General features: G+C 39.6%; 2 protein-coding genes across 2 annotated transcripts in view; both read right to left on the bottom strand.

Moving 5' to 3' along the window:
- Nucleotides 1–10,868, bottom strand: part of LOC105925897 (V-set and transmembrane domain-containing protein 2-like protein) — a 62,899-nt gene extending 52,031 nt beyond the window's left edge. The window contains exon 1 of the mRNA XM_012861990.3: nucleotides 10,517–10,868. Within this exon, the coding sequence (XP_012717444.2) occupies nucleotides 10,517–10,634 (118 nt within the window). The 5' untranslated portion in view covers nucleotides 10,635–10,868. The remainder of the gene's footprint in view (nucleotides 1–10,516) is intronic.
- Nucleotides 10,869–20,535: 9,667 nt separating this feature from the next.
- Nucleotides 20,536–25,877, bottom strand: part of ctnnbl1 (catenin, beta like 1) — a 98,186-nt gene continuing 92,844 nt past the window's right edge. The window contains exon 16 of the mRNA XM_036126022.1: nucleotides 20,536–21,050. Coding sequence (XP_035981915.1) covers nucleotides 20,962–21,050 — 89 coding nt within the window. The 3' untranslated portion in view covers nucleotides 20,536–20,961. The remainder of the gene's footprint in view (nucleotides 21,051–25,877) is intronic.

The raw sequence follows: 25,877 nt of genomic DNA, 5'->3' as shown, positions 1-25,877 counted from the left end.
CCTGCTTTCAGAGGAATAATAGAACTTCACAAAATGATCCGACAGCCTGCTGGAAGCTGAAGGGCTCTTCAGGCTGGAAATTACTGATTGTGGACCATGGATGCCTCAAATTCTCCCCTTTCTCCTTCTTCTTTTTCTCTTCCCACTCTCAATCAGGGTGCCAACAGATGAGTCCTGCCAAGAGGCTCCCCAGGAGAAGCGCGTGTTGTGTCTCTTTCTCTCAGCCTGTGACTCTTTACGAGAGGGTGTCCTTCCACTTTGACAGCAACGTTGGCAGTAATGTGTCTAATAGAAGATAAGCAACATTCTCTCAGACCAGTGTTCACAGCCAAGCACTTCCCCAAACATCATCAGGCAATTGAGGGAATACTGTGTCCTGTTTTCCATCTTTTAAAGGATGCACACACACACAGTTCTCAATGTGCATCCACGCAAAGATAGATTTGACTAACAGAATACAAAGGGCTTGGACCCGCTGTGTCAAAGCGGCCTGTATCATCTCCAACACACACACACACACACACACACACAGCCCCAGTCTGATGAATCCCAGAGATGAGTTTCAGCTCTTGAAGGACACTTAAGAGAAAGTACAGCTTTCCACCAATGTGCTGAAAGCTACCCGCAATCATTTTTTTTCCCCCTTTAATGTGTGTCCAACTCCCCCCAAAGACACACAAACACGTACACCCACACCAGCACAGACGTGAGATGCTTTGAAAGAAAGCGAAGGACGAATGCAGCAAACGGCACTTGTGTAGAAAGACAGAGGAAGAGTCCTTGACTGCCAGCTGACCCTGCCGCTTGTTTGTTCCGGATTCTGAAGAGGGCTTTCTGATCGAGGCGGTGGTGGGTGGGTTTATTAGGCGCAGCGACGCCGACAGTGACAGGCGATGGAAGGAGGAAGAGCTAAGAATGATGGAGGACACAAAAGGTCCGAGTCCGCATTGTCAAGCAATAAGTACAACACACGACCTGCTGCCAGGTTTCTGTACAGGTGCAGACTGATAAATTGCCTGGGTGTTTCAGATGTAGTCAGATAGAGTTGTCTCCTCATCTAACGTCCTCGCAGACTGCAACGGCAGGACCGGGTAGGACAAGCAAAGGTGAGGTTTACATAGGCATGGTAAGCCTAAAAAAAGATTTTCGATCTTAAATGTGACGCTTGTTTTACTGACATTCAATAATGAAGGCGCTCAATTTGAGAAAGCTGTTATAATACAAAAAAAAAAAGTTACTCAAAGGATTCTCACACAAGAAGATGCTTTAGCTCTGTCTGTATGTTTAGGGTCGCTCTCCTGCTGGAAGGTAAAAGTCTACCCCAGTTAAGTCTTACATGTTTTCTGCCTTAAATTTCCTCCATCTTCCAATTCGTCTTCCAATAAACTGACCGGCTTCTGTTTCCCTGCTGAATAAAAGCATGTCTGCAGCATGATGCTGCCACCACTATGTTTCTCAGTGAGGAATTCAGGATGATGCACATTGTTCGTTCTTCACCCTATAGTGCATGTAGCCTAGAAATATATTTTTGGATTTTATCTGTAAAAAAAAAAAAAAGAAAACTATATATAATTTCTCTCTCCTTCACAGTAATTCACTACTTTGTGTTGGTCAATCACAAAGCTCCTGTAATCCATGTCCTCAAAACCTAGTGTCCAGCAAGTTTGTCTGGATCAAAAAAGTGGTTCACTACCAGGCCTCTGCAGAACTTGGCCCATACTCATGTATTTATTCAGCTGTGTTGGAGCAGGGACTCTAAAATATGCAGGACCCCAGCTCTTGAGGACCGGAGGACACTCCTGGCTGGGACATACATTTCAAAGAGATTACTTGGAATTGCATGTTGCAACCAGACACGTTTGCAAGACACTGAATATAATTCGTATTTCCAACAAAATCTTAGTGATTTACAGGCAAACCAGGCAGTGCTAAAATAATACTACACACTATTAGAGTCAGAGTAGTGTAACACAGCTGCAGCAGTTTTATATTTTTAATAGTAAAAAAACAAGACACTGTACACAGTTATAGATGGTGAGTGCAGAGTTTTAGAAATATAACATACCATACAGACACTATGGGAGCATCTAATTTTGGATTAACTTCATTAAAAAAAAGGCATTGAGGTCAAATGTTGGTAAAGTCTAATCAGCATGGACTTGGAGAAACAACTAAACCAACCTAAGGTCAGATCAGTTGATTACAAACCTTTATGCTTCCAACCCGTACAATGACAGTGAAAGACTTGTAACACAGACTACAGATTGAGTAAATCCAAACATTCCCCACAAGTCAATTATAATGGTGACAACTAATATATTGTTTTCCATTGCACCATCATAGTTTTGTTATTTAGAAGAATCCAGTACAAAAAAGTATCCTTTATCGAATTTCTGCTGCTGGTACACCTGAATTTCAGTGCTGAAATTCAGGTGTACCAGCAGCAGATCGACAGGCAGATGGCAGCATGCAGATTCACACAAGGTAAAATATAATACCAAATAATAAAAAATAAAAGATAGTAAGGACATATTTACAAGATAAAAAAAGGACAGCTATTGAAAAACAGCATATTCAACACTTTTAAAAAATGTACAGATGAGTAGGATAATAAAAAAACATAAAAACTAGTGCATTAAAAAATGTTAGAATAATTACAAGATAATAAAAAACTGAAAATAATACGATTGTAAATAAATGTTCGAGTTTGTTTGGAGCAGGACCCTAATTATTGATCGGTGACTCTGACCCGGGTCCTGACGCCAACTCTGGGAACAAATGTTTATGATAATTTGATTAGGTGGAGTTGTGTCTGTTAGAGGTAATGCTGGGAAACATATATTGTGTGCAGAATATGTTTATCATTGTCAGCTTAGAGAATAGCCTTTTTAGACTTTTCTTTTCAGTATTAAATAAAAGGCATGTTGCAATCCTTAAACTATAAAAGTAGTCATAGGAAGGTAGTTTGAGTCGTTTCAAATCTGAGATGTAGAAGCTTCCAGTTTCAAGTGCGCTTTCTCGAAGGAAGGAGATGCATACAAAAGCAGCAGAGGTCTGAAAGATTGACTCTCAAGTCCAGAGAAAACCAGGCTGTGTGTTGCATGAAGGAAAGAAGCAGCTACTTTAATAATTTCCCTTCCTCTCACCGTTTATCACAGGCTGCCCTCCAGCACTTGTCTTCTCAGTGAGGAGTATATACTGAGGTCAGGACCTAAATACATTGGCTCTACCAACCGCTGAGCGCCAACAAGCTTTAAAACTGTCATCCTGTCCCCTTCTCCCAACGCATCCTTCCTGTCTGTTCTGACAGTCACCTTCTTCCTCTATCCTCTTCTACGGACAGCGAGAGACAGTCAGGGACAGATAGAGTAAATCTCTGAAAGACATTTAGGCTGGAGCTCAAATCGCAAATAACATTTGGAAAATGTAGTTTCATTTACTCTGTAATGTGTCGCTGTGGAATTGCTATTGGCTTTGAAATGTGGATACACCAAGATATTTATTAAAAACACACAGTAACGCTTCATGGAAATTTATATAGCTTTATATTGTTAAAGGCTAACGTTTGTATTGCTTTTTAGACTGATCAGGAATTTTCTTACCCAAAGACATAGTAATGATTTACTTTTGAGGAATGAGAAATAAAAAGCTTTTTTTTTGCAGACACTGCTTTGCCAGTGGAAAATGAGCAGCTGCCCAATAATCAAGAGAAACATACATCTTGTTTCACTTCATTTATTTAGCTCGACTAGCAGTTATTGCGCTAATCAATCACTGATGAATGTTTAATGACGAAAAAGGCATTTCTAAGGCAAAATGGAGAGGTAGGTTGGAGCTAATCAAAGCTGTTCAAATCCTTCATCTTTAAAAACTCAGTTAAGCAAAACTACGGATAATGATCTTTTCTTGGGTCAAAGTAAACCGACAGGCGTTACTTAAGACATTTATCCTGTCTAATATGAATGGCTCTATAGTGTCAGGGATCAACATTATATGTATATGTATGTGTATATATATATATATATATATATATATATATATATATATATATATATATATATATATATATATATAGGGGGGGGGGGTTAGTGCCTATATTAGATTGCTCTGCATTAAATATGCTTCCTTATTGACAGCGGTTCCTCATGGAGGCATGATAATATCCAGAAGCCCAATGTCATGTCAGCACACCGCCTAACATTCTCCATGAACTCCAAGCAAGTGGGAGGAGAAGAGGCACAGACGGGCACATTTGGTGTTTGATTCAGCAGAATACACGGGTAAACTCCACAAGCTGCTTCATCTGCCAGTTTAACAGTAATATGGCATTGTCTATTATTAAATATTTAATAGTCCAATAGAAGGATGATGCCATTGCCTTGCGGTTCAGTTTAATTGCCGCCCCGTGCCTCCACCAGATTGCACATCAGTTTTTCAGTTAATAGAGATGGGGGTTAGAACAGGCTTAACCACAGCAGACTGGGACTTATCTGTGCCAGATTTAAACTCACACATCTATCCACTCAATCCCTCTCAAATATCACCACAGTGTGAGAGAGCAGCCATGCTTGAAGGAGCCAGTAAGGATTCGCTGAATGAGTAAATTAGAAAAAATGGTTTGAATCCAATCTAATAATGGGGAGCCAGGATGGCGCTGGTTTATCTGGTGATGGGGGTCAAAAGAGTTTAAGGATATAAAACTCAGCCTCTGTTTTATTTGCCAGTCATCTCGGCGGACCTTTTTTTTTCAACAAACATCTGGCTGGATTTTAAACTGGATTTGTCATGTGATGCAAAATGATAAGCAGAGCCGTTGATAGTGGAACAGTGCCCTCGGCAACAATTGGTAATCCTTGTGAAGATGTGTGCAAAGCCATTTAAATAAATTGTTACTGAGATTAGATGACCAAAACATGCCACTCTTTTCTGTTATTATCTATTTGTGAGCTTTACAGATTTGTTCTGTTGACTCCATCCATCCGTTGTCTGCACCTGCTTATCTTGGTAATCATCACCGAAAAACAGGCAGGGATCAATTAACCTGATATCATTATTATTTATTTATTTTTTGTGGACTTTGCAAGGAACCTGGACAGAACAGATGCACGTACAGGGAAAACATGCAAACTCGCCAAAAGCTCTGGATCCTAATCCAGGACTGTCTTGGCCACAGTGCACAAACTACTGTGCCACCAAGCAGCCCTAAGTGGATTAATAAGGGACACTAGTGGGTATTTCTGTTTGATTCTTCAATTTCTTTAGGAATATCAAAGCAAAGCTAAATGAGATATCACTGGCTAGAACTGTAGCCAAGTTGATGTCTATTGACATGCCTTGAAATAATAACTTTTTTTTTTAATTGTGTGCTTCAAAAAACATTATCCCCACTACCCCGAGTGTTACATGAATCTGATGGCACTGAAGCACACAAATGAGTTCCATAGAAATTACAATTACATGTGCTGCAGATCAGTGACCTTTCCAGATCTGTTTACCGCCCTTACCGTCATCCTCGCTGTTCATGGAGGGTTTGATTGGTTTAAACAGTTTTAGAGCAGATACGGACGAGTTTAGGGAGGGGATTTCTTGCAGCTATTTCCTGAGTTATGAAGATCAACACGCCTATTCTTTAATTAAATGTCATTTCCCCCATTATTTCCTACTTTCAAGAGCGGCTAAGAGAAATGGGCCGTATTTGTGGTACGGCTAAACAGGGAGTCATAGATAATTAAAACTTTAACAAGTAATGCATTAATGTCAAATATGCTCCACTCCTTATTCGTGCCAAATAATTTTAGGACAGCTGGTTCTGGTCAAAAAAATTATTTCCTAATGTGGGCTTTTTTTTCCTCCCTGTACTAAATAAATCTAATCAAATTCAAGGTTGGATTGTTATACATTCGTCCCCGATTTCTTTCTGCGGCAATAAAGAAATGAATTGACGTTATTGGCTTTTGTTACATCTTTACTGGGGATCCCAATGTTTGTGGAAGGTGCTATAGTTTTCACTCTTTTTTTTTCTTTGGAAACCTTCGCTCTCCTGCCAGCAAAATGGCTCATTTACCCTTCACTGAATACTTAAGGCAATTGATTAGCTGGGGGGGAAAAAATCGCCTCACTTGCTCCTAATTAGGAGTTAATTGAAAAGTATCAATGACTAAAACAGCGCCCGAGCAGATGTAGATTGGAAACACACGCCGAGAATTTCTAATTGATATTCTTTTTACTCTATTGCTTTTCTTTTTGTTTGTCCTCCGTGCATTTCTGTTCCAGCTGGTGGAGTGACAGTGAAGAAAAAGGAAGATTAATTATGACCCTCAGGGGTTTGGAAACAAGCAAGATGGGCCAGGATTGCAACATAGCTTGAGAAAAGCAAACGAGAGCTTCTCCCTTTCTCTCAATTGACCCTTTTAATTCATACGGGTAAAGCGACTTGATGTGATATTAACCCTTGAGTTGAATTAATCTCATAACAGTAAAATAAAAAAAAGGAACAATTCTGCAAATAATAAAGGTGTTACATGATTTCTAGAGCATCTATCTTCTCATTGTCCCCACCCTGCAAATTATTTCAACAGATTTCCATCAGAAAATCCAATTTGCCTTAACTCCGCACAACACTAATATGCTCCATTCTTTGTTAATTAATACAGCACAAGGCCATTTACTGTTTCAATTAAGAATTAGGAATTACGCTACATGGATCTGGTAAAGCACTTGAGTTTGAAATCTCTTGTTGCCCTCCTCTTTTTCTGGCTTTCAAGGCCTCAGGACAAAACAAAAACAAGTGTAGAGGCACCAGCTCATTTCCATAAACCCCCTCCACACACTGCTCTAAAATATCTCCTCACTCAAACAAACCCATCATTCAGCTTGAAGAAAAGGGGAAAAAAACACAGACGCTGATCCTTTATGTCACAGACGCACTGGCATGCTGGGAGATATTATCCATATGGATCCACGTGGAAACAGCATAATGAACACTTCATCCCTAAAAATGAAAGGGAGATCAAGAAACAATGCATAGAGAAGAGGATGGGTTTAAGGAACGCTGGGATTAATGACGATCCCCCCCCCCCCAACACCTTCGTCCATTAGACGAACTGTGCTTTGCCTACTGTGACCACCAGTAAGTAACGATCAGATTTATGGAGATAAAGATGAGCCATTCAGTATCTTGTAACGTCTGCTTTTATAAACTAAAAGGCCTTTGGAACAGACGGACTACTTTATTTATCTGTGGGAATGAAGACAGGACATCCTCCAAGCATCAAGAGGACAACTGTAGGAACACTTACACTCCCATTTTAGCCATTTTCTCTACAACTGAGCAGACTCTGGGAAATATACTTGCTTATACGTTCACTTTATGAGCCCAGCTGGTTTCAGGCAGGAAATAGCGCGGCTGGCTCTTTCTAGAGCGATGTGCATAAACATCTAGTTTAAGCTTTATTTAAGTGGAAATGTCTCATATTGATCTCTTTGTTTCGGTTATGATCAGTCTGGCCTTCTGTACCGATTACGTTTGGTCTTTATTTGGTTATGCTGCTTCCTACCAGTCCATGTCATACCACTTGATTTGTAAAGTGCCTAAAAACAAAAATGAAGCTGGATACGCTGCTGTAGAGTGTTAAAAGAATGCATTAATTTAAAGCAAATAAAACAAGCACAGAGAATAGCATATGCAAACACAAACGCAGTCAGCATCTCACACTGGGCTGAAAGCCTTGGAGTAAAAATAAGTTTTAAAACTGATTTAAAACCACTAATAGAGGGAGCCTGTAAAATGTTCCAGAGTTTAGGAGCTGGAGCAGAAAAGTCTCTCTCACTTGTCCATTTACATCTTGTCTTCGGAACCACTAAAAGCAATTGGTCCACTAATCTGAGAGAACAAGATGCTACTTATGGGTGCAGCAAATGGATAAAATGGAGCAAGATTATTAAGAGACTCAAAAAAATAAAAGTGAGGATTTTAAAATGAGTTTCAAAATAAAGAGGAAGACAGTTGGTGCTCTTGTTTAATCCACTCCAGTTCTACGTAATTGGCTCTGGAAATAAAGCAATTACAGTATTGTATTGAGAAATAGAAAATGAAAATAGCAATAACAAAGGTAGGGTTCAAATTTCAGTAAGACAGACAATACATGTGGTCTGTCAGGCATTAAGTGGGGCCATCATTATAACATTTTTACAAGACGGGGGAGGAATTTCAGCAGCTAGTGTGACCTTGATTTGTGTTTTTTTTTTTTTTACTTGTATAGAATCATGTTTGCATTTGTTAAAAATTCTTCAAATGTGGTTTACACATCAATATATTAATTTTTAAAAGGGAATTGTGTTTAGTGTGTGACAAGTAAAATAAAAAAAATCCCCATTCCTACATCATCTTTTCCAAGAACTGGTAAAGATCATGTTCTAATATTTCTTATCGGCAACCTCTTTGGTTTCCTTTCCAGTTGAAGTCAATTTTGTTACTTGTCCACTTAATTCTACACCACTCCAGACATGATTTTTACACGTGTTTGCTAGCAGGTTTGCTTGGTGGTATACTTAAAGATATGAACACATTTCTATTAAATAGAAAAAGCTGCAACACGGGTGCTGCTGAAAATAGCAAGCTGTGTTTAAAGCCTTTTCAAATCGTTACAACTAGAGTCCCTGACTAAACTCCACTCGTAGTATCTGTTGTTGTACTCCATAATTTTATGTCAGATGCGCCCCCAGTGAGCTGTTTACAGTTTGCATGGTAAAATCTTTAACAATCAGGGCTGATTGTTTTGTGCACAACTTATATTATAAGCTGTTCTCTAATGATTCCTAAAAAGTGTTTTTCACCCTTTACAGAAATGCACACCGTGAAAAAGAGACTGTATTGGCTGCTACAGTTTCCAGTCTGTGTCATGTTATCTACTCTGCGCTGTGCTCAGATACCCCCAGCTGGTGCAGAGCGCAGCTGAAATACCAGCCGTTAAACTGTGCGACCAAAGCAAAGCACCAAGCTTAAAAGCTGAACAACCTTTTCTGTTGACTTGGCGCAAAATTAACTGGAACAGAACAGAAACGTCTTAAAACCGGATTATTGCTGAAGCTCGTCAAAACATAGAAGGAACATGTTAGCGTTAGCCTATGTATGTAACACGATCGGGAAAAAAACAGCATCACAAGGAGCATGAAAATAGTTCATTTCAGCTGTGTATGTTGGGTCAAACATTAGGTTATTGGTACTTCAGTGTTAAATAATTAAAGATGCAATATATTAATGAATGGATTTTTTTTTATTATTCCTCCTATGTTTATTTGACACATGTAGGCAATGGGGGGTAAATCACAGAAAAAAAGACTAACATGAAATAAAACCATGGTCGTAATGTGATAAAGAAACTAGATTATTCAAGATTAATAACCATGATTATAGTTATGAAAAAAATAAATAAAAAGAATCCACTAGCTTCTGCTCAAAATGAGTAGAAACAGTTGAATGTGTAATAACTGTTCATTTCACTGTATATGCACATCATGGCTCTACATTATCTGTAAATATTTATGTTAGGCATGGGCTGATAACCCGTATCATTGTTATAAAAAATAGTGATGGTTTCAAAAAAGCAAACATTTTCAAATGTACTATTTCTACAGTTTAGAGTTTAATCAGATGCAACATAAATTAACATTAATGCCAAATACATAATTAATACTGATGGATTTTTTTAAAATATATATAACTTATATTAATATCAGTTATAGTCAACCTTATTTCATGGGTGGCAGAGCAATCTCCTCTCAGTACCTCATAGTGTATTTTAAAAAAGAATCCTGTTTCAGAAATATTTTTAGAGGGGTTTTTGACACAAACTAGTTAGTTATACATTACAATTTGTCCTCTTCCCATTTTTGTCAGTTTGTAACTTGTGGAGATTGGCAGCCCAAAGCAAAGTAACCGGAGAAAAACCAGAGGGTTTGGACATTTACTCTGTGTCAGCCTGTGATGTGTCCAAGAACAAACACCAGAGGCCATTTAGGGAAGCTCCTGGTTGGAGAGAAGGAGGCGGATCAGAACAGTACAGATTTCTGTGGGACACTAATACAGAATACTAACATCAATCTGTCAGTCCCTGTCAGGAAGCAGGGAGGGAGCAGGGAAAACATAATCATGTCCATAGCAACTGGATCAGGATGGATAACAAAAACAAACCTCAGGAGGCTGAAATCATGTGAACATTGGAAGGACTTACAGGTTGCTGGAGTCCTAGAACCAAAAAAGAAACTTACTTCCTGTCACATGCATCATGAAAAATCCCTTTTGGTTTCAATAACAGAGAGGAGGGGGAAAAAAACTAATTTGCATCAGTTGCATATATTCAGCACCAACCTTTCCAGTCTGTGCTCTTTGTCTGCCTTCTCCTCTGCCGGTGAGCAGATGGCATTACCTGTGCCAGCCTCTCCTCCGCTCCTCTGATGCGTTCTCACACAAGAAAAAAAAAAAAAAGAGTGAAAGAAAGACAGATCTAGCACCTACCGTTTCCAGAGATGTGGTTCCCCACGTCTCGGTGTCCAGCCTGCCTGGTGGAGACACTAAGTTGCAGATAGAGTCCCAGGTAATGTAAACTCCCCAGCAGCAGCCTGAACGCTCCCATCTCTCTGCTGTTTTCTCTTCTTTTTAGCCCTTTTTTTCTCTTCTCATCGGGTAGAGTGCTTGGCGAGTGTTTGTCTGCTTGTTTGTTTGTTTTTTAGTTTCTTTATTTTAAAATCCAAACGAGCGGTTGCTTCTGAGCAGTGCTGGGGATGAACAGAAAAATTGGTCTGCGCAATCTTCTCCTATGCCAGCTGCCGGACTTACTGACTCACTACCTCCGTTCAGGCGGCTCTACATGCGGCGGAGGGAGATCACTCCGCTACGGGGAGTGCCGCGGCTTGCAGCGGGGAATATCAATTATGGGAGGAAGGATATTCCTGTAGCTTGAAAGTTAATGAGACACGTTTTCGTTTTCGGAATTTTTTTCTCCTTTATAAAGAAGGCAGAAAGGGTTCCAAACTGCTTTATGTTTCTAGAAATACAAACAATAGTCAAAAATTGACATGTTTAAAGATTTGTAAATTTCCTTTTAGTCAATTAAGCTAAAACTAAAATGAAGTGACAATAGGTATTTGTCTTTGCAAGCTATTTTTTTGCTTTTCTATAATTTTGAGCCATTACATTAGCTTTCTAGCATATTCTGTAAAGAATAGTCGTCTTAGATTGTAAATTGCAGAACCCCAGAAGAACAGTTACTGCTGCCTTAGGGGGAACAGATGTAAATCAGTCAATCAATCAATGTCTATCTCTCTCTCAAAAAAAAAAAAAAAAAAAATATATATATATATATATATATATATATATATATATATATATATATATATATATATATATATATATATGAAAATACACACACACACACACACACACACACACACACACACACACACACACACACAGGTCCCACTTTTTACCTGGAGTTACATTAAAGCTATAAATAGGTAATTAATGTGGGGCCTTTATGCAACCTGTGGCCAAACCTATATGGAGCACATTCTTTGGCCCATTTTTTTATCCACGTGGGACCATATGTAAATGTTGGCTGGAGAACTGTGTGCCGCTTCCAGCTTTGCTGCCATCATCTAGGTAAGGTAATCTCTTGGTGAGTCACACACAATACAGAGGGAACCCACAGAACACCCCACAAGACACCCAATTAAAACAGAGCAGCTCTACAATTTCCATTGTTTTGCTCTGTACATCTGCTCATCGGTCCAACCAGTGTTGAATTGCATCTGGGTAAAGAGTTTATTCAAACTATCAGGGATCTCGTTTGCCTTTTTTTTCCCCCAGAGCTGATTTCAATATCCAGTTAGCCAGAGCCAGTGGCGATCTCTTCATGTTACTGAATGCAATACCCCATGCTTCAGAAGCACAGGGGGGCTTTTTACTGCTTTTTAACACACATGTGTTCTGCTGAATCTGTATTTGCAGTATCCAATTAAAATGAGTTGGGAATGTAATGTGACTTGCTTTATCAAATACAGTTGGGTTGAAGTTTTCTGTGAATTAAATTATCATATTTAAGGTGAATTTTTCATTTGAATGATTTCAAGATGGCGTCGCGGACGGCAGCCACGGTGTGTTGGTGCACACTTTTTTGTCTACCCCCATCACCCTCTGTAACTCCATCATCGACACTGTGGAGTCTTTCCGCTTTCTGGGAACTATCATCTCCCAGGACCTAAAGTGGGAGATGAACATCAACTCCCTCACCAAGAAAGCCCAGCAGAGGATGTACTTCCTGCACCAGCTAAAGAAATCCAACCTGCCAAGGATAATGATGGTGCAGTTCTACTCCTCCATCATTGAGTCCATCCTCACCTCCTCCATCACCATCTGGTACGCTGGTGCCACCGCTAAGGACAAGGGCAGACTGCAGCGTGTCATCCGGTCTGCAGAGAAGGTGATTGGCTGCAATCTTCCATCTCTCCAGGACTTGTACGCCTCCAGGACTCTGAGGCGTTCAGGGAAGATTGTAGCGGATCCCTCGCACCCCAGTCAAGGACTATTTCAGTCACTTCTCTCTGGCAGGAGCCTGCGGTCCATCAGGACCAAAACCTCACGCCACAAGAACAGTTTTTTCCCATCTGCTACCAGCCTTATCAACAAGGCCAAGAGCCACCCGTGAAACTGGACACTGTCTCTCTCCCCCGTTCAGGACTTACAAGCTTCTGCGTTACATTACCACACAGTTTACTGAGCTTTTGTGTGTGTGTGTGTGTGTGTGTATATATATATATATATATATATATATATATATATATATATACATTTTATTTTATTGTATTTTTTGTCTGCACCATCAACACCAAATTCCTTGTAAGTGCAAACCTACTTGGCGATTAAACTTGATTCTGATTCGGATTTTTCCTGTGAGTTCCTGACTTCCTTCAGACCTAGATGGTGTCTCTCTGTCCATGGTGCTGAAATGGAGACTTGGCTGCTCATTGGGAAGCTAGGTATAGAGGTTTAAGAGATTCTTAATGTGAATTGTTCTTTTTCTTAATGTGCATTCTCTTCCTTTTTTACAGTAGCCAAAGGATGTCTTTGACCAAACAGGTGAAATTATTTGGGTTAAAAGGAAGTCCTTGCATTTGATATAGTAAATTGGCTGTTGAATTTACTTTATGCACAAAAATATATCCAAAAATTTGCTAATTAGAGATGCACTAAGAAATCACCTGATTACTGGAATCTACCAATTTTACACTCTACTGGTCCTCACCAGGGATTGGCTGCTTGTAAACAAAATAAAATTAAAATATTTTTTTAAGTGAGTGAATGCACTGCACTATGCAATAACCAGTTGCCCTGACAGCAAGACTCTCTGTTGTTGTTACTGACTGACAAAGACTCTTATGGTTATTTTCAGCACTTGGGAGCTGTTTCAAATTTAGGTCAGCAGTTCTACAAAAGAAATATATTCTATAGTTTCAGCTTAGTTAAGGAGAAAAATGATAGCAGATGACAGAAACACAAAACATATTACACAATAAGCATTACACTGTTATATTCAGATGAGTGTTCAACCTTTGTGTGTTAGGGGATATGATGGATTTGGAAATCTCAGTGGAAAGGTTAACGGACAGATATTGGGGATTTTTAGTCAAGCTCTCCTGATGCTTGGGAGTAAAGAGACAAGACATATTCTGCTACCCTCTCAAGTGCTGCAAATCAGCCAGAATAGTCATGATGGTCATGTTGAAATGACCAACCTGATCTCACAAGCAGGTGAGGTTTAATATCTTGGATAATAGAGCTTCACTGTGAAGATACGGAATCACGGCTGGTTGCACAATCTTATCTTGAATTATCTCTGTAATGAGATTGCCTTAAATGATGAAATGTTTTTCCAGTGATGCAAATCACACTGCCTCTATCAAACGATTTTTGGTGGCAAACTAAATGTGGCATGATGTAAAGGGGGAATAAACAGGGTTTCCAACAGTATACATTTATTCTTAAAAAGAAATTAAGAAAAAAAATAAGACAAAAGTTACTTATTTTCTTTTTTAAATTTGTGCTAAGTTGATTTTTTTTTAACCGAGAAAGTCCCATTGAGATTAAGAACCTCCATTTCAAGGGGGTTCTGGCCAAGAGGCAGCAAAAGTTACAGCAACAATTACACATTTAAAATGCCATGGAAATTAAGTTACAGTTTAAATACGTCATCTCTAGTGCTCGCAGTTTGAATTTAATGTACTCAGTCAAGTAAAATGCGGTAATTTCCAGTCGTTTTGCAACATGTTCTATGTAGATGTCGCTGAGTAAGCAAAAGCCGTCATTCCAAGTTCTGTGGTAGGAAATGGAATAAGAAAGCAACAAATGATCATTTGAACGCCAAGAGTAAGAATCTACACTTCTCTGTGTGATTACATCACAGATGTAGGATGGCGGCGGCCCAAGCACAGCCTTAGAAATGTATACCAATGTCCCATCCTGATAAATGGCATTATCATATGCTGAGGTTGTCTCTGCTTCCCAAAACACCCAAGTGATCGATCGAGTATGGTATAAAAATACATTTGGACACTGAGTTGTAATCATTTAACCACTAAATGTCTCAGCTTTCATACTCTTGAAAGGTGCAAACTATAACAGAAAAATGCCTGAGGAGCTGTTTTATGTTCTAAATGAAAAGGATCAATGTTGGAGAAACCCTTTACACTGCTAAGAGCCAAGTGTAGATTAATGAAAGCAAATAGATGATAACAATATGCATACACATCTTAAGCCTTGGTCTCATTAATCTTTAAAGACCAAGCTAGTTCTGGAGGGGCTTTGTGTAGACAGAGGAAAGATCAATCCGCAGTTGAATGATGGGAAGTGGAGGGAGTGTGACATCTTCAAATTGCTCTGATTCACCACACTATTGATCACGACATTAAAAAAAAAACCAAACGGAGTCTGATCGATACTGAAACCTCAGGCAGATCCTGTCTATCCATCCATGACTGGTAAATTATCATAAAGCAGTAGGCTCACTGTGGGGTAGTTAAGATGTGTTCAGTACTTGATGTCCACGAAGAGCATTGAGCAAATATAAAATAAAACTCCCTCCAACTTGGACTGTAGGCAACCATGTGCTGGTAAACAGCTAAAGTAAGTTGAAACGAGCCATCGTCCAAATGTTGCTGGTTCTAACTGCAAGCTGTCGTTCGCTGCATATTTAACTGTGATTTAAAATTACTCTTCCCCTGTCGGTACCAAACAGTTTGGGATCTGCCTTCTGTGTGTGCAGTGCTCGATTCCAGCAGCTCTGTGAAAACATACTCCTCAGACAATCTGGGCATTTGTGTGCAGTCTGGTATTCCAAATGCAACATTCAACAACAAAAAAGGTTTAAATATTATTTAGAGAAGTAGCTGGAGCCAAAATCAGAATGTTAAATGACCACCCCTCTAAATCCAATTGCTTTCCATAAGCATGAAACAGAATCTCCTTTTTCTACCCATTTCCTGTGGGAAATAAAGCAAATGATTCAGAATGAACAAGCAAATGGTCAAAACTTGATGGCTATACTTCTATTCCACGATGATCAACAAATGATGGTTCATTTGCCCCCGCAGTGATGATTAAGTCAAATATTCTTCCAGGACAATCAGTGGAGACAAATATGTTTCTCCACCAGAGTGAGAACGAGTTCAGAGCAGCTGAGCTCTGCTGCTGTGCTGCAGCTGGACAGCTGTGCAGCAGTTACCGACAGCTGCTTTAGGCTTCTGATCATTTACTATGTCTGTGCCTTTAAATTAATGTTAGGAGACAAGGCAACAATGATGGCAGTAAGAAATGAAGTTCAGCAGACCTGCAACTGTGGTGTCTTGGTTTCATCAGAAGATAAAATCCTTCTGGAAAGCAATAAATCCTGGACTTCAGAGCTACAGATTCAACAAATAAGTCATTATTTGATTATAGGGCAAAACAATAATATACTCAAACTTCAGAGGAAAAAAAAATAGGTTCACATGTGCAATGACAGATGTTTTCTTATAAGCTGCTGGATGATTTGATCATGTTAACGCTTGTAAAGTTGCTAACTAGCAGTAAGGACAAATTAGACAGTTGGTCATAAGGATAAATACTAAAGCTGTTAGTTTGCATCACTACCTGAAGAAGCAACATTTGGCGTTTTTAATTACATCTTTTAACGTTCATGGACACATTTTATTCTGAGACAAGTAGCAAAACACTTGAACCAAGATCTTTGGTGTTTATCATACAGATGTGAACAAATTGTTGACTCCCCTGGTAAAACGCATTTATCCCAGAAGCAGAACAATAACCACTGAAGAATGTAGCAAAATACAACCTTTAATTTGAGCATGTTTATTTACTGGGATATAAAATCAAAATCACATTCAAATAACCTAACTAGTATTTTAAACCAACTCATCGTCTGTAAAATCTTTACCATCCATGCTGTTCATAACACCTTTAGTAATAACACTCATATTTAGGGCTCTCTTTTCTGCGGCTCACCTCACAGACCTTTAAATGAGACGTGTGTCTGAGGGCCGAGCCAGCCATCGCATAAAGCTGACTTACTGTCTGATTTACTATATTTGTCTTGGTCTGGGCATATGGGTTATATCCTCATCCTGTTGAAAGGCCCAGTGATGACCCATTTTCATCTCTTTTGGCAGACAGTAAGTTTTTATTTCAACATATCCTGGTATTTCAGAGAGCGCCGGATGCCATGCACACCCAGCATGACAGATCCTCCACTGTACTTAACAGGAATGAGGGACTTTTTCCACACATTCCTCCTTTGTTTCATGTGAAATGGAAGAAAGTGAATTTCCTATGCTGAAAAGCTCAAGCCCTAGCAGAGTTTAACAAGTTGGCATGTAGATAGTATGCAAGGACTGTTTAGGAGACTTGGTGAGCCCATGATGCCTCTATTTGCTGTAGTCCTCTAGCAGTGACCTTTGGAGATGTTATTTCATCTGCCTTTACAGTCTTGCTCACTGTGAGTGAGGTCCTGGTCCAATGGCTAAAGGACATGGCTAAAACCTGGACAGTTTTCTAAGGTTTTGTCATGCATTACTAATTAGAAGTTCCAGTTGTTGATCAACAAAGAAATAGTATCAATAAGATGCATGTTATATTCAAAGGGATTCTTCAGGGTGTGAAGTTGTGTGGATCTGTAGATGCTTCAAAGGCAACAAACAAGAAATCTATCTTCGAAGAAAAGTGGAAAAAAATTATATTTCAGGTTCAGGAATCAAACCCTTGATTTCTACACCCTATATCACTAACCCACTACCTTCTCCTCTCAGTCCCGACCAGAAGAGATGAGCCCAACAGCACAGTGGTACACTGTTTGCACTCAGTCATTTGGAAAATACAATTATTCCCCTTCCCCTCGGCTGTGAAATTGCTGTACGACCGCTGTTAAACACGCTGCAGTCATAATCACTGATAAGAGATGCACAGGGCCACGCCTCCTCCGCCGATACGGTGTGCAGCCGACACCCTACCGTTCTTCCCATCTTGTTACTGAGCGATATTAGTTTCTGAAGACACTTAGGAGAGGAAGCAGATGTGACATCTTTCAATGAGCAGCCCCTGCTCGCTCCCCCCTCCCCCAGCAGCGATGCTTGCTGCCAGGAATCATTGTCCACAGAGGACACCATGTGCTAAATGAGAAATTAATACAGATGTGCACTAGACAAAAATGAGCCACATAAAAGGTTGGTTATAATCATTTTGATTGTCTTATGCAGCAAAGTATGTACGAAGAGCCACAAATCGAGGTAAAACATGAACAAACCAGATGGAAGATCCTGACCCTATAGCTCCCACAGCGAGGGCACCTGGTCTGGTGACCCCTGGTATGTTGTTGTGGTCATTTTGTTTGCATCAGCTTGTCCTTTTAAAGGATGGGTCACGTAAAATTTGTCCAGACTTCTCCTGAGTGATCACCTTTGTCCAGTGATGTGTTTATGACACAACCTTCATTCAGGGGAGACTAGGGGCAACTAAAGTCCTCAATGAATGTAAAAATGAGACATATGCTCTTACCTTGCGGGGTGGTGGTGGTGTGTGTGTGTGTGTGTGTGTGTGTGTATGTGTGGGGGGGGGGGGTGTCCAGAGTGAATTGGCTGAAGCAAAAGTACAATCTTGAAAATAAGGGAACATAAATTGTTAAAGAATCGGATTCCTTAGAGATGCACAGAAAAACCAGCTGGTGACTTGAATCAGAGGATTTTCAGCTGGACCATGTGGTCAGAAACTCAACAATCTGAGCATCGAGTGTGGACATACCTAAGCCCCACGAGGTGTTGCAACAACGCTCATCGGTGAGGAAGATTGGGTTACTGTAGGAAGCATGCTCAGAGTCAGTTATTTTTGGTCTCAGCAAGGTGTGTAACAATGAAGTCAGAAGCAGCACAGCAGATGTAAAATGCGACTTGTATTTTCTATTGGGGCGTGTCAGCTGTTCATTGCAGGGCACCACAACAGAAAGTGAGACTTTCATGGACACAGAAGGAGTTGTCTCCCACACTACATCAATTCAAGTCCACATTAAAGACACTTTTATCAACTTGGCGATGGAGCAAATTGACTCGGGGGAACGCTCCCGCAGAAAACAGGAAGCCTAACAAGATTAGTGTTTGACTGCCATCTATTAAGCAACATGTTATGATTATGAAATGCTGACAGCTTTTTGAAAATGTTTAACTTAAGGCTAGAGTCTATAGTCTCAAGGGAATACTCCAGTAAACTAATATGTACAGTTAGTAATGCTAACAGCAATCAACAAAGGTACAAATAAAGTAAAAAAAAAAAAAAAAGCGGAGTAGGTCCTCTGGACGGGTTCTTTGTTGAAACGTTTTTTCTCCTCTCCAAGAGTCTTCTTAAGTTTGTAGAGTTTCGGGTAATCTCAGTCATATAAGTAGTGTCTTTGCATAGTGGCTCAACAAGTTTAACTGTGACAATCAAAACTAGTTGCTCATATGCAAAAGAGGACCATCAGGCTACCAATCAAACCTTAGTGCTCTGATGGCCGCTTATTCTACCCAGGAGGCTGAGTCATGCTGGCAATACCACCATTATAAAAGGGGGGGGTGGTGGACCTGGGGGGCTTCATCCCTGTGTAATGATGGGTGGTTTCTCTACACAAAAACTACCCCCCCCCCCCCCCCCCCCCTTAACTCTTATCTCAAACTAACGTTCCTCTTTATCCAGGATGGGAACATTTTCCTCCCTATAAGAGTGACCACTAGCCTGCAGATGAGTGTAAACCGCAGAATGTTGGCCTGATGATGTTGCTCTTCTGTGCAGGGCCATCTTTCTGGCCAATGGCTCCTTTGTTTGTCCGATGCATAACCGGTCACACACTCCTGGCACTTAACAGCAAACACAGCATTGCTCTGTTCGCTGTTGAGATCCGGGGTACCTGATCTTTGGGGTGAACCCGTCTACTTAAAATTTTTACTATTAAGACAGGGAAATAATAACTTCAGGAAACTCAAAAATGTTTCTGTACTCAATTTAGTTTTTTTTTAAATTTGTGCACCAATGGAAATAAACAATGCCTCGTTGTTCTTGTATTGCTTTATGACAAAACAAGAAAGAAAAAAATACTCCTTTAAGATGCCCATCAATGTGGTGGTACATGAGCAGCTTAGTACCACTGCCTTAAAGCATTAAAAACTATTTTGGTTTGGCGGAGCTTTTAGCTAGCCCAATATTACAACTAAATCATCCCTTCCAGATGTAGTAATGAGCTTTTTCTCTGCTTTACTGGGTCAGAAAGTCAAGTATCAGATGGAGAGCTGCGCCACTGGCTCCTTATTTGTGACAGCAGGGGGATTTCTGATGGAGAAAGCTCTCTGGACTCTGATAAAATAAAATCTCAGATTTATGTATTTAGCAAAGGGCACTCTATAATTTGTCTGGCACTGCTGATACGTGAACAGGAAGTTCAAAATTCAGACTAAAAATAGATGGTCAAAGAAGTTTAAGTGGGTCACATTTATACAAATGTCTTTGTTGTGTTTATTTGTAATGCATATAAAACGATTGTGCTTTGGCTTGAAAGCGTGGAGAAGGCAATGATCCAATAGAGTTTGGTGCACAAGACGGGGGGAATAACAGTGGATTTGTTTGTGTATACAGCTGTACTGTAAAACACCTCCACACTGCTGCGAGCGGCATCACCAAGAAAAGCAGCGGCGGAGCGAGACACCGAGATGCATCCGTGGGCGGGGGTCGCAGGAAAATCAGCACAAGTAGGTTGGATTTCTGAGCGGCTTCTCACGCTACGAGAAAAGCTGCCAACACGGCTCGCCGGGCTCCGCCGCTGCTTTCCGTGCAACAATAATCAAGGGGGAGTGTGTGGGGGGGGGAGTGGGGGGGTGTAATGAGATTCATGCGCACAGACTGCCATCAGGACGCAGCGCACGTCTCAGTCTGTAAACCGTGACATTAATGAAACAAGCTGCGCATGGAGGCAGGAGTTTAATACCAAATGTTTTATTAGAAAATAGTTTACAGCTAAATTCAAAAAAACAAACAGGCAGAGCAGGTTAAATGGAAGAGGAGATGCAGGGATGTAATTTATCCGTTTTGACCTCATGTTAGTTCTCGGTTACAGTCGAGACTGTTTTCTGAGCAAACCAATTTAATCAAATAAAACTTTAAATTATTATTTACTCGGGCGGATGGTTGGAGTTTCCCTCGGCTGAACATCGGATGTAAATGATTCAGGCAAGGAAAGAATACCAAGGGAGTCTCAAGCTACTTCATTTCTGTGCAGCAGAAGCAGCATGTTTTTATGGTATTTTCTTTTCATTTTCAGTACAGTTTGGTTTTAACGGTCTGACATATAACTGTATTTTATTTGTGGTGAAGGGTTTCTGTGTGGGGAAAGAAAAAGATTAAAAGTTGTCTGCGAGGTCCATGATCCTCTTCCGCTCAGCCTCTTTGAACTCGTCACTCTTTCCATCTCCGATGCTCTCTGCGTACTCTGCAAAAGACCAAAGGAAAACCCGAGGATTAGTTGGTTTGACAGAACAGGCTCTGCAGTTGGAGTTTTAACCTCCTTAAGACCAGAAAAGAGACGGACCATCTCTTTGCACCAGGCGGAAGAACTGGGAGGATTTTAAGCATGTGATGAGGAAGGTCCTGGATGTTAAGTTTAGACTTCTGCAGACAGAGCGCTCGTGACTTGATTGTAAAACACAATGAGGGGAAGATGAAAGCTGCTGTATTCTTTTAGAACCACACAAGGCTCATAAAAAGTCACAGAGATTCTAACCGCAGTCTAATTATGTAGACATTAGATAAAGAATGTGGGGTCTTGATATAAAAACAAATTCACCCCAACTCTTCCATAATCAAGTAAAACTAACAAAGTGCCTGTGCAGATTCTCTGTTATCTGGGTCATCTCTACAGCAAACAGGCTTAAATTGGAGGCAACAGGACGTTTGGCTCAGTTTTGTTTCTGAAAACGTTTCGACACCAGGAGTCTTTGTCAATTCTGGATGCTCACACTTGAGCAACCTGTAGTTGGAGCGCTGCTGTTTTTAAGGACATGGAGGCCCATCCTCCGAGGCACAGTCTCAGTCAGATATATCTGACTGACCACTGGGTTTTCTATAGTCCAGTCAATGTAGCTGTCTACCAAGAGATTTTAAACCACTTCATGATTCATTCTGCTGACAAGCTTTATGGAAATGCTGATTCCATTTTCCAGCAGGACTCGGTACCGGCCCACACTGCGAAAGGTACCCAAAGGTGGTCCAATGACCATGGTGGTACTGTGCTTGCTTGGCCAGCAAATTGGCCTGACCACAACCCCGTAGAGAACCACATCCAACGATGCAGATGACCTGAAGGCTGCTATCAGAGCAATCTGAGCTTCCTGGACACCTCGGCAGAAGCACGAGTGGATTTTCTCCATGCTATGCTAAATTGATGCAGTAAGTCATGAAAAAGGAGGTCCAACCAGCTGCTGAGGGCACAGAAATTAACATACTTATCAGTAGCCTAATGTTTCTGTTTAAAATAACCCTAACATCTGCAATATTTTACTTTTTTAAGTTTCCATCCTATGTAAGCCAGAATCATCAAATTACATGAAAATAATGGCTTGAAATAATGGCTTGAAATATAGAGTATCAATTTTACTTTATATTTTAATGTGTGACAAAAACTTTTTGACAATATACATACATAAAAATATTTTTTTGAGCTGTAAATATATAGTCTATTTATACTGGGACCAGGGTTATGAAAATCACAGATATCTCAATATATTCGACACTAAGAAAATGATTTAAAGATTCTCATTTGGAGCAAAATCTCTGTTAGCTGACATTTGCCTAAATCGTGACTCTTCTTCCGACCACAGTGTTGCAATAACAGAAGCCGATCCTACCTGCAGCTGTTTACGTATGCAATAGCATAGAGGCGCTGCAAGGCTTTCTGCACAGAAAATCTTTCCACATGGATGAAGATTCACTCACCTCGACATGCTGAATGCTTAAAAACTGAAATAAAAACTAATGGCTTACTTCTTGTCTGATTAATATGGCTAATATTTAGTTGATCACCGGCAGGTACACATAGATCATTGAAAGTTCCTTACCAGATGAGATTAAAATGAATAAATATGGTGAATTTGAATAAAATAACAAGAAAATAAATAAATATGGGAAATGAAACTGTGACTTCACAGGAAGACTTACATACACCTTCTTGACAGCAGAACACTGAATTCCACGCCCTGTATTCCAACATACACACTATTAAGAAAGGGAGCTCATCAAAAGCAGCACTTATACTTCAAAGACGTGACCGGACTTTAATGTTCACCAAATTATTTTTCATTTCCTCATGTCTACATGCAAGTAAGAGGTGATTTTCCACCTGGAGACATAATAGACTGTTCTGGTTATGGAAAACACAGACAGTTGTGGTCTGGACACCAGAGCAGTGCTGCCCATTCACTCTTTTTTAAAGTAACATAGTTTGAACACAACAAGGTAAAATATTATTAACATGTGTCTCAGTAGATAAGCCTGCAGCTAACTAACCGGGCAGCTACAAGTGCTAATATTCGCTTGTCAGGCTCCTGTACTTTTTAAAAGAGCACGGCAAAAACACATGTTTACTTTACACCTACTCCTGAATTTAGTTGGTGTTTTTGGTTAGGTATCATATCTATCAACTGAATGAATATATTGTAACTGGATTAGAACTTCAATTTTGATTTTCAAAATCCAAATATATTATCATTGATAATTGATTTTAGATTTATGAATCAGTAATGCAGCAATATGTAGCATTATTGTAGCAGACGTGGTAATATTTAAGACATCATAATGAGACATCATATGCCCACTCCTATCTCTTTTTGATCCATTGCATATATGAAGATTCACTGTATATAACTGAATGCACCTTCCCTACTCTGCACCTTCTTGTATGAGCCGATGTGACGAGTGAATTTCTCCATTGTGAGATCAATAAAGACTAACATATCATATCTTATCATCATATCATATCTTCAGTTTTTTGTGAGAAAAGTCATTTGATCAAATTCTTAGTAACACTGAAAAACGTGGTATTATTGAACCTCAAATTTAGAATCTAATTTGCTTGGAGACCTACACTTTAATGTGTAAAATCTATGTTTAGATTTTATTTTGTGACAACAATAAATGCAAAATGTGTCTGTAACCAAATACATGAAATGTCTTTACATTTCTGGTAAGGTCTTTTGATAAACCAATTAAAAGAACAATTAGGCTTGAGATTTTTTTTAAAGTCGATAGTGATGCTGACATATGTGATGATGCAGCCATATCATTGATACGACAAGCTGCTGATAGTTTTGAATAATGCAAAAAGAATAAACATCACCAATAGGCAGAATATTTTGCCTCACAGAGGGAATAAAAAGAAAGATCTTTATCTTACATTATTAATAATAGTTTCTCAAGCAGCTGATTCTTCATTTTGCCACCAAGGTGACATGTAAACACTTTTTGTTTGAGGAATAGAAGACGGCAGCATCAGCAGACAATTTACTGAGACAGAATTACCTTCAGATAAATAAAGATTGCATAAAAAGTTTAGCTCGAGGCAAATAAATGTATATTTTTGAGGTTGTTGTTTGAACTTAATTCTGCGCTTGTTTGAATGTGAACTAATTTCGTCTGGAGTCCACTTGAAAGCGCACTTAAACTGACCACAGCAGGCGCCATGATAATTCCTCCATTTGACATTTCAGCAGTTTATAAAGCTTCATGATCTTCAAACAATAAATAACTAGTATTTGTGACAGAAGAGTTTATATAGCCTCAAGCAGCCCAACCGAATAATTTTTTAACATTTTTGGTATTAGGCAGAGAGCTACTGTATAAAAGCTTTCCGCGCCTACTGAGGCAAACTTTATTCTGTTCATCGCTCTGCATCAGAACGATCTTTTACTTTTAGAAAGATACTTCAGCCTAAATAGATCCTGACTGTTCTTCTGAAACACAGAAACAGGTCCTGCTACATTCTGCAGTTTTTCCCTGTGTGCTGCTGAACATTTCGACTGTTTTCATTTTGTGTTTCTGCCTCCCACACAAGGCCTTTGAGACCGTTCGACGGTCGATTTGTGAGTCTAATGTGCAGAAAGAGGAAGTTGCAGCTGCCGCAGCCCCGGTGGAATCCGTGCATCCTCTCTCCCTCTGAAGGAGGGATTACACATTAAACCCAACGACAGAAAGATGGAGGAAAAAAAAAACTGTTTTTCTCTGGGAGACACTGCAGAGACAATAGAATAAAGGAAGCTTTCCCGACTAAAGCCAGCAGGGTTTAGGAGAACGAGGAACGGCTGTCAATTTTTGTTTTTTTTCCCCCTGCAGGCAGAGATGCTTTTACATTGTAAGGTTGTAAATAAAAGATAATGGCAGATGAAATGCGACAAAGAAAGGACTTTACAGATATTGAGAACAAAAATTCTTGACTTATGTTTAGGTTTCATCTTTGTATTTCTGACTACTTTAATGGCTTCATGTCTAAATTTCAAATTCTCTCTTTTTGGCGTAGGTTTGTGTAAGTTAAATTTATGACATCCAAAGACGTTCTTTTTTTATTATTATTTGCGACCTACATTAATTACATTTAAAAAAAGCGAGTTGTGCTCATGTGTGTTCTTGGCTCCTGCATGCGAGTTAATTACTTTTACATTCAACTCCTTAAAAGACAGTATTCAGGAAGCTTTATAACAGTCACTGATGAATATTAAGGGTTCGGATGCATACAAATTCATTACAAAGAAATTAATTAGCTTCCATGGTTTTATTTATGAACAAAGAACTATTTTTACAGTATTTTTGGCCTTGAAATAAATGATCAGCCAACTTAATTTCAGTTAAAGCATTTCAGAAAGTCCAGCGGGACTCACAAGGCTGCTTAAATCTTTGTCCTGTTTTGTTTGCAGTGTTGCCTCCAGTCACTTTGCATCAACATGAGTGATTTTCTGTGAGGAACATGGCACCTGAAGAAAACTGATTTCTGGGTCATCAAGAATCTTAAGGTGTAAAAATCAGTTGCTCCAAAGTGGAGTCAGGATGTCCAGCCGACATTATTGGAAGAACTTCCTTGTGGGAAGTTCTTTACAAATTTATGCTGCCACCAGTGCAGAGCTTGCTCAACATTGGCAGCAAAATCGCATTTTGGCATCAACAAAAACTGGGTTTGACTGTAGATAAAGATGTTTGTAAACAAGGACTATTTAAAATAAGAAAGTTTACTGTTTTTATTAATCATAATATTATTCAAGAGAAAAGCTTGTTG

The sequence above is a fragment of the Fundulus heteroclitus genome, chromosome 1 (assembly GCF_011125445.2).
Source record: "Fundulus heteroclitus isolate FHET01 chromosome 1, MU-UCD_Fhet_4.1, whole genome shotgun sequence".
In the NCBI taxonomy this organism is placed as follows: domain Eukaryota; kingdom Metazoa; phylum Chordata; class Actinopteri; order Cyprinodontiformes; family Fundulidae; genus Fundulus; species Fundulus heteroclitus.
The sequence above is the reverse complement of the archived record's forward strand: the minus strand, read 5'-3'. Positions and strand labels throughout refer to the sequence as shown.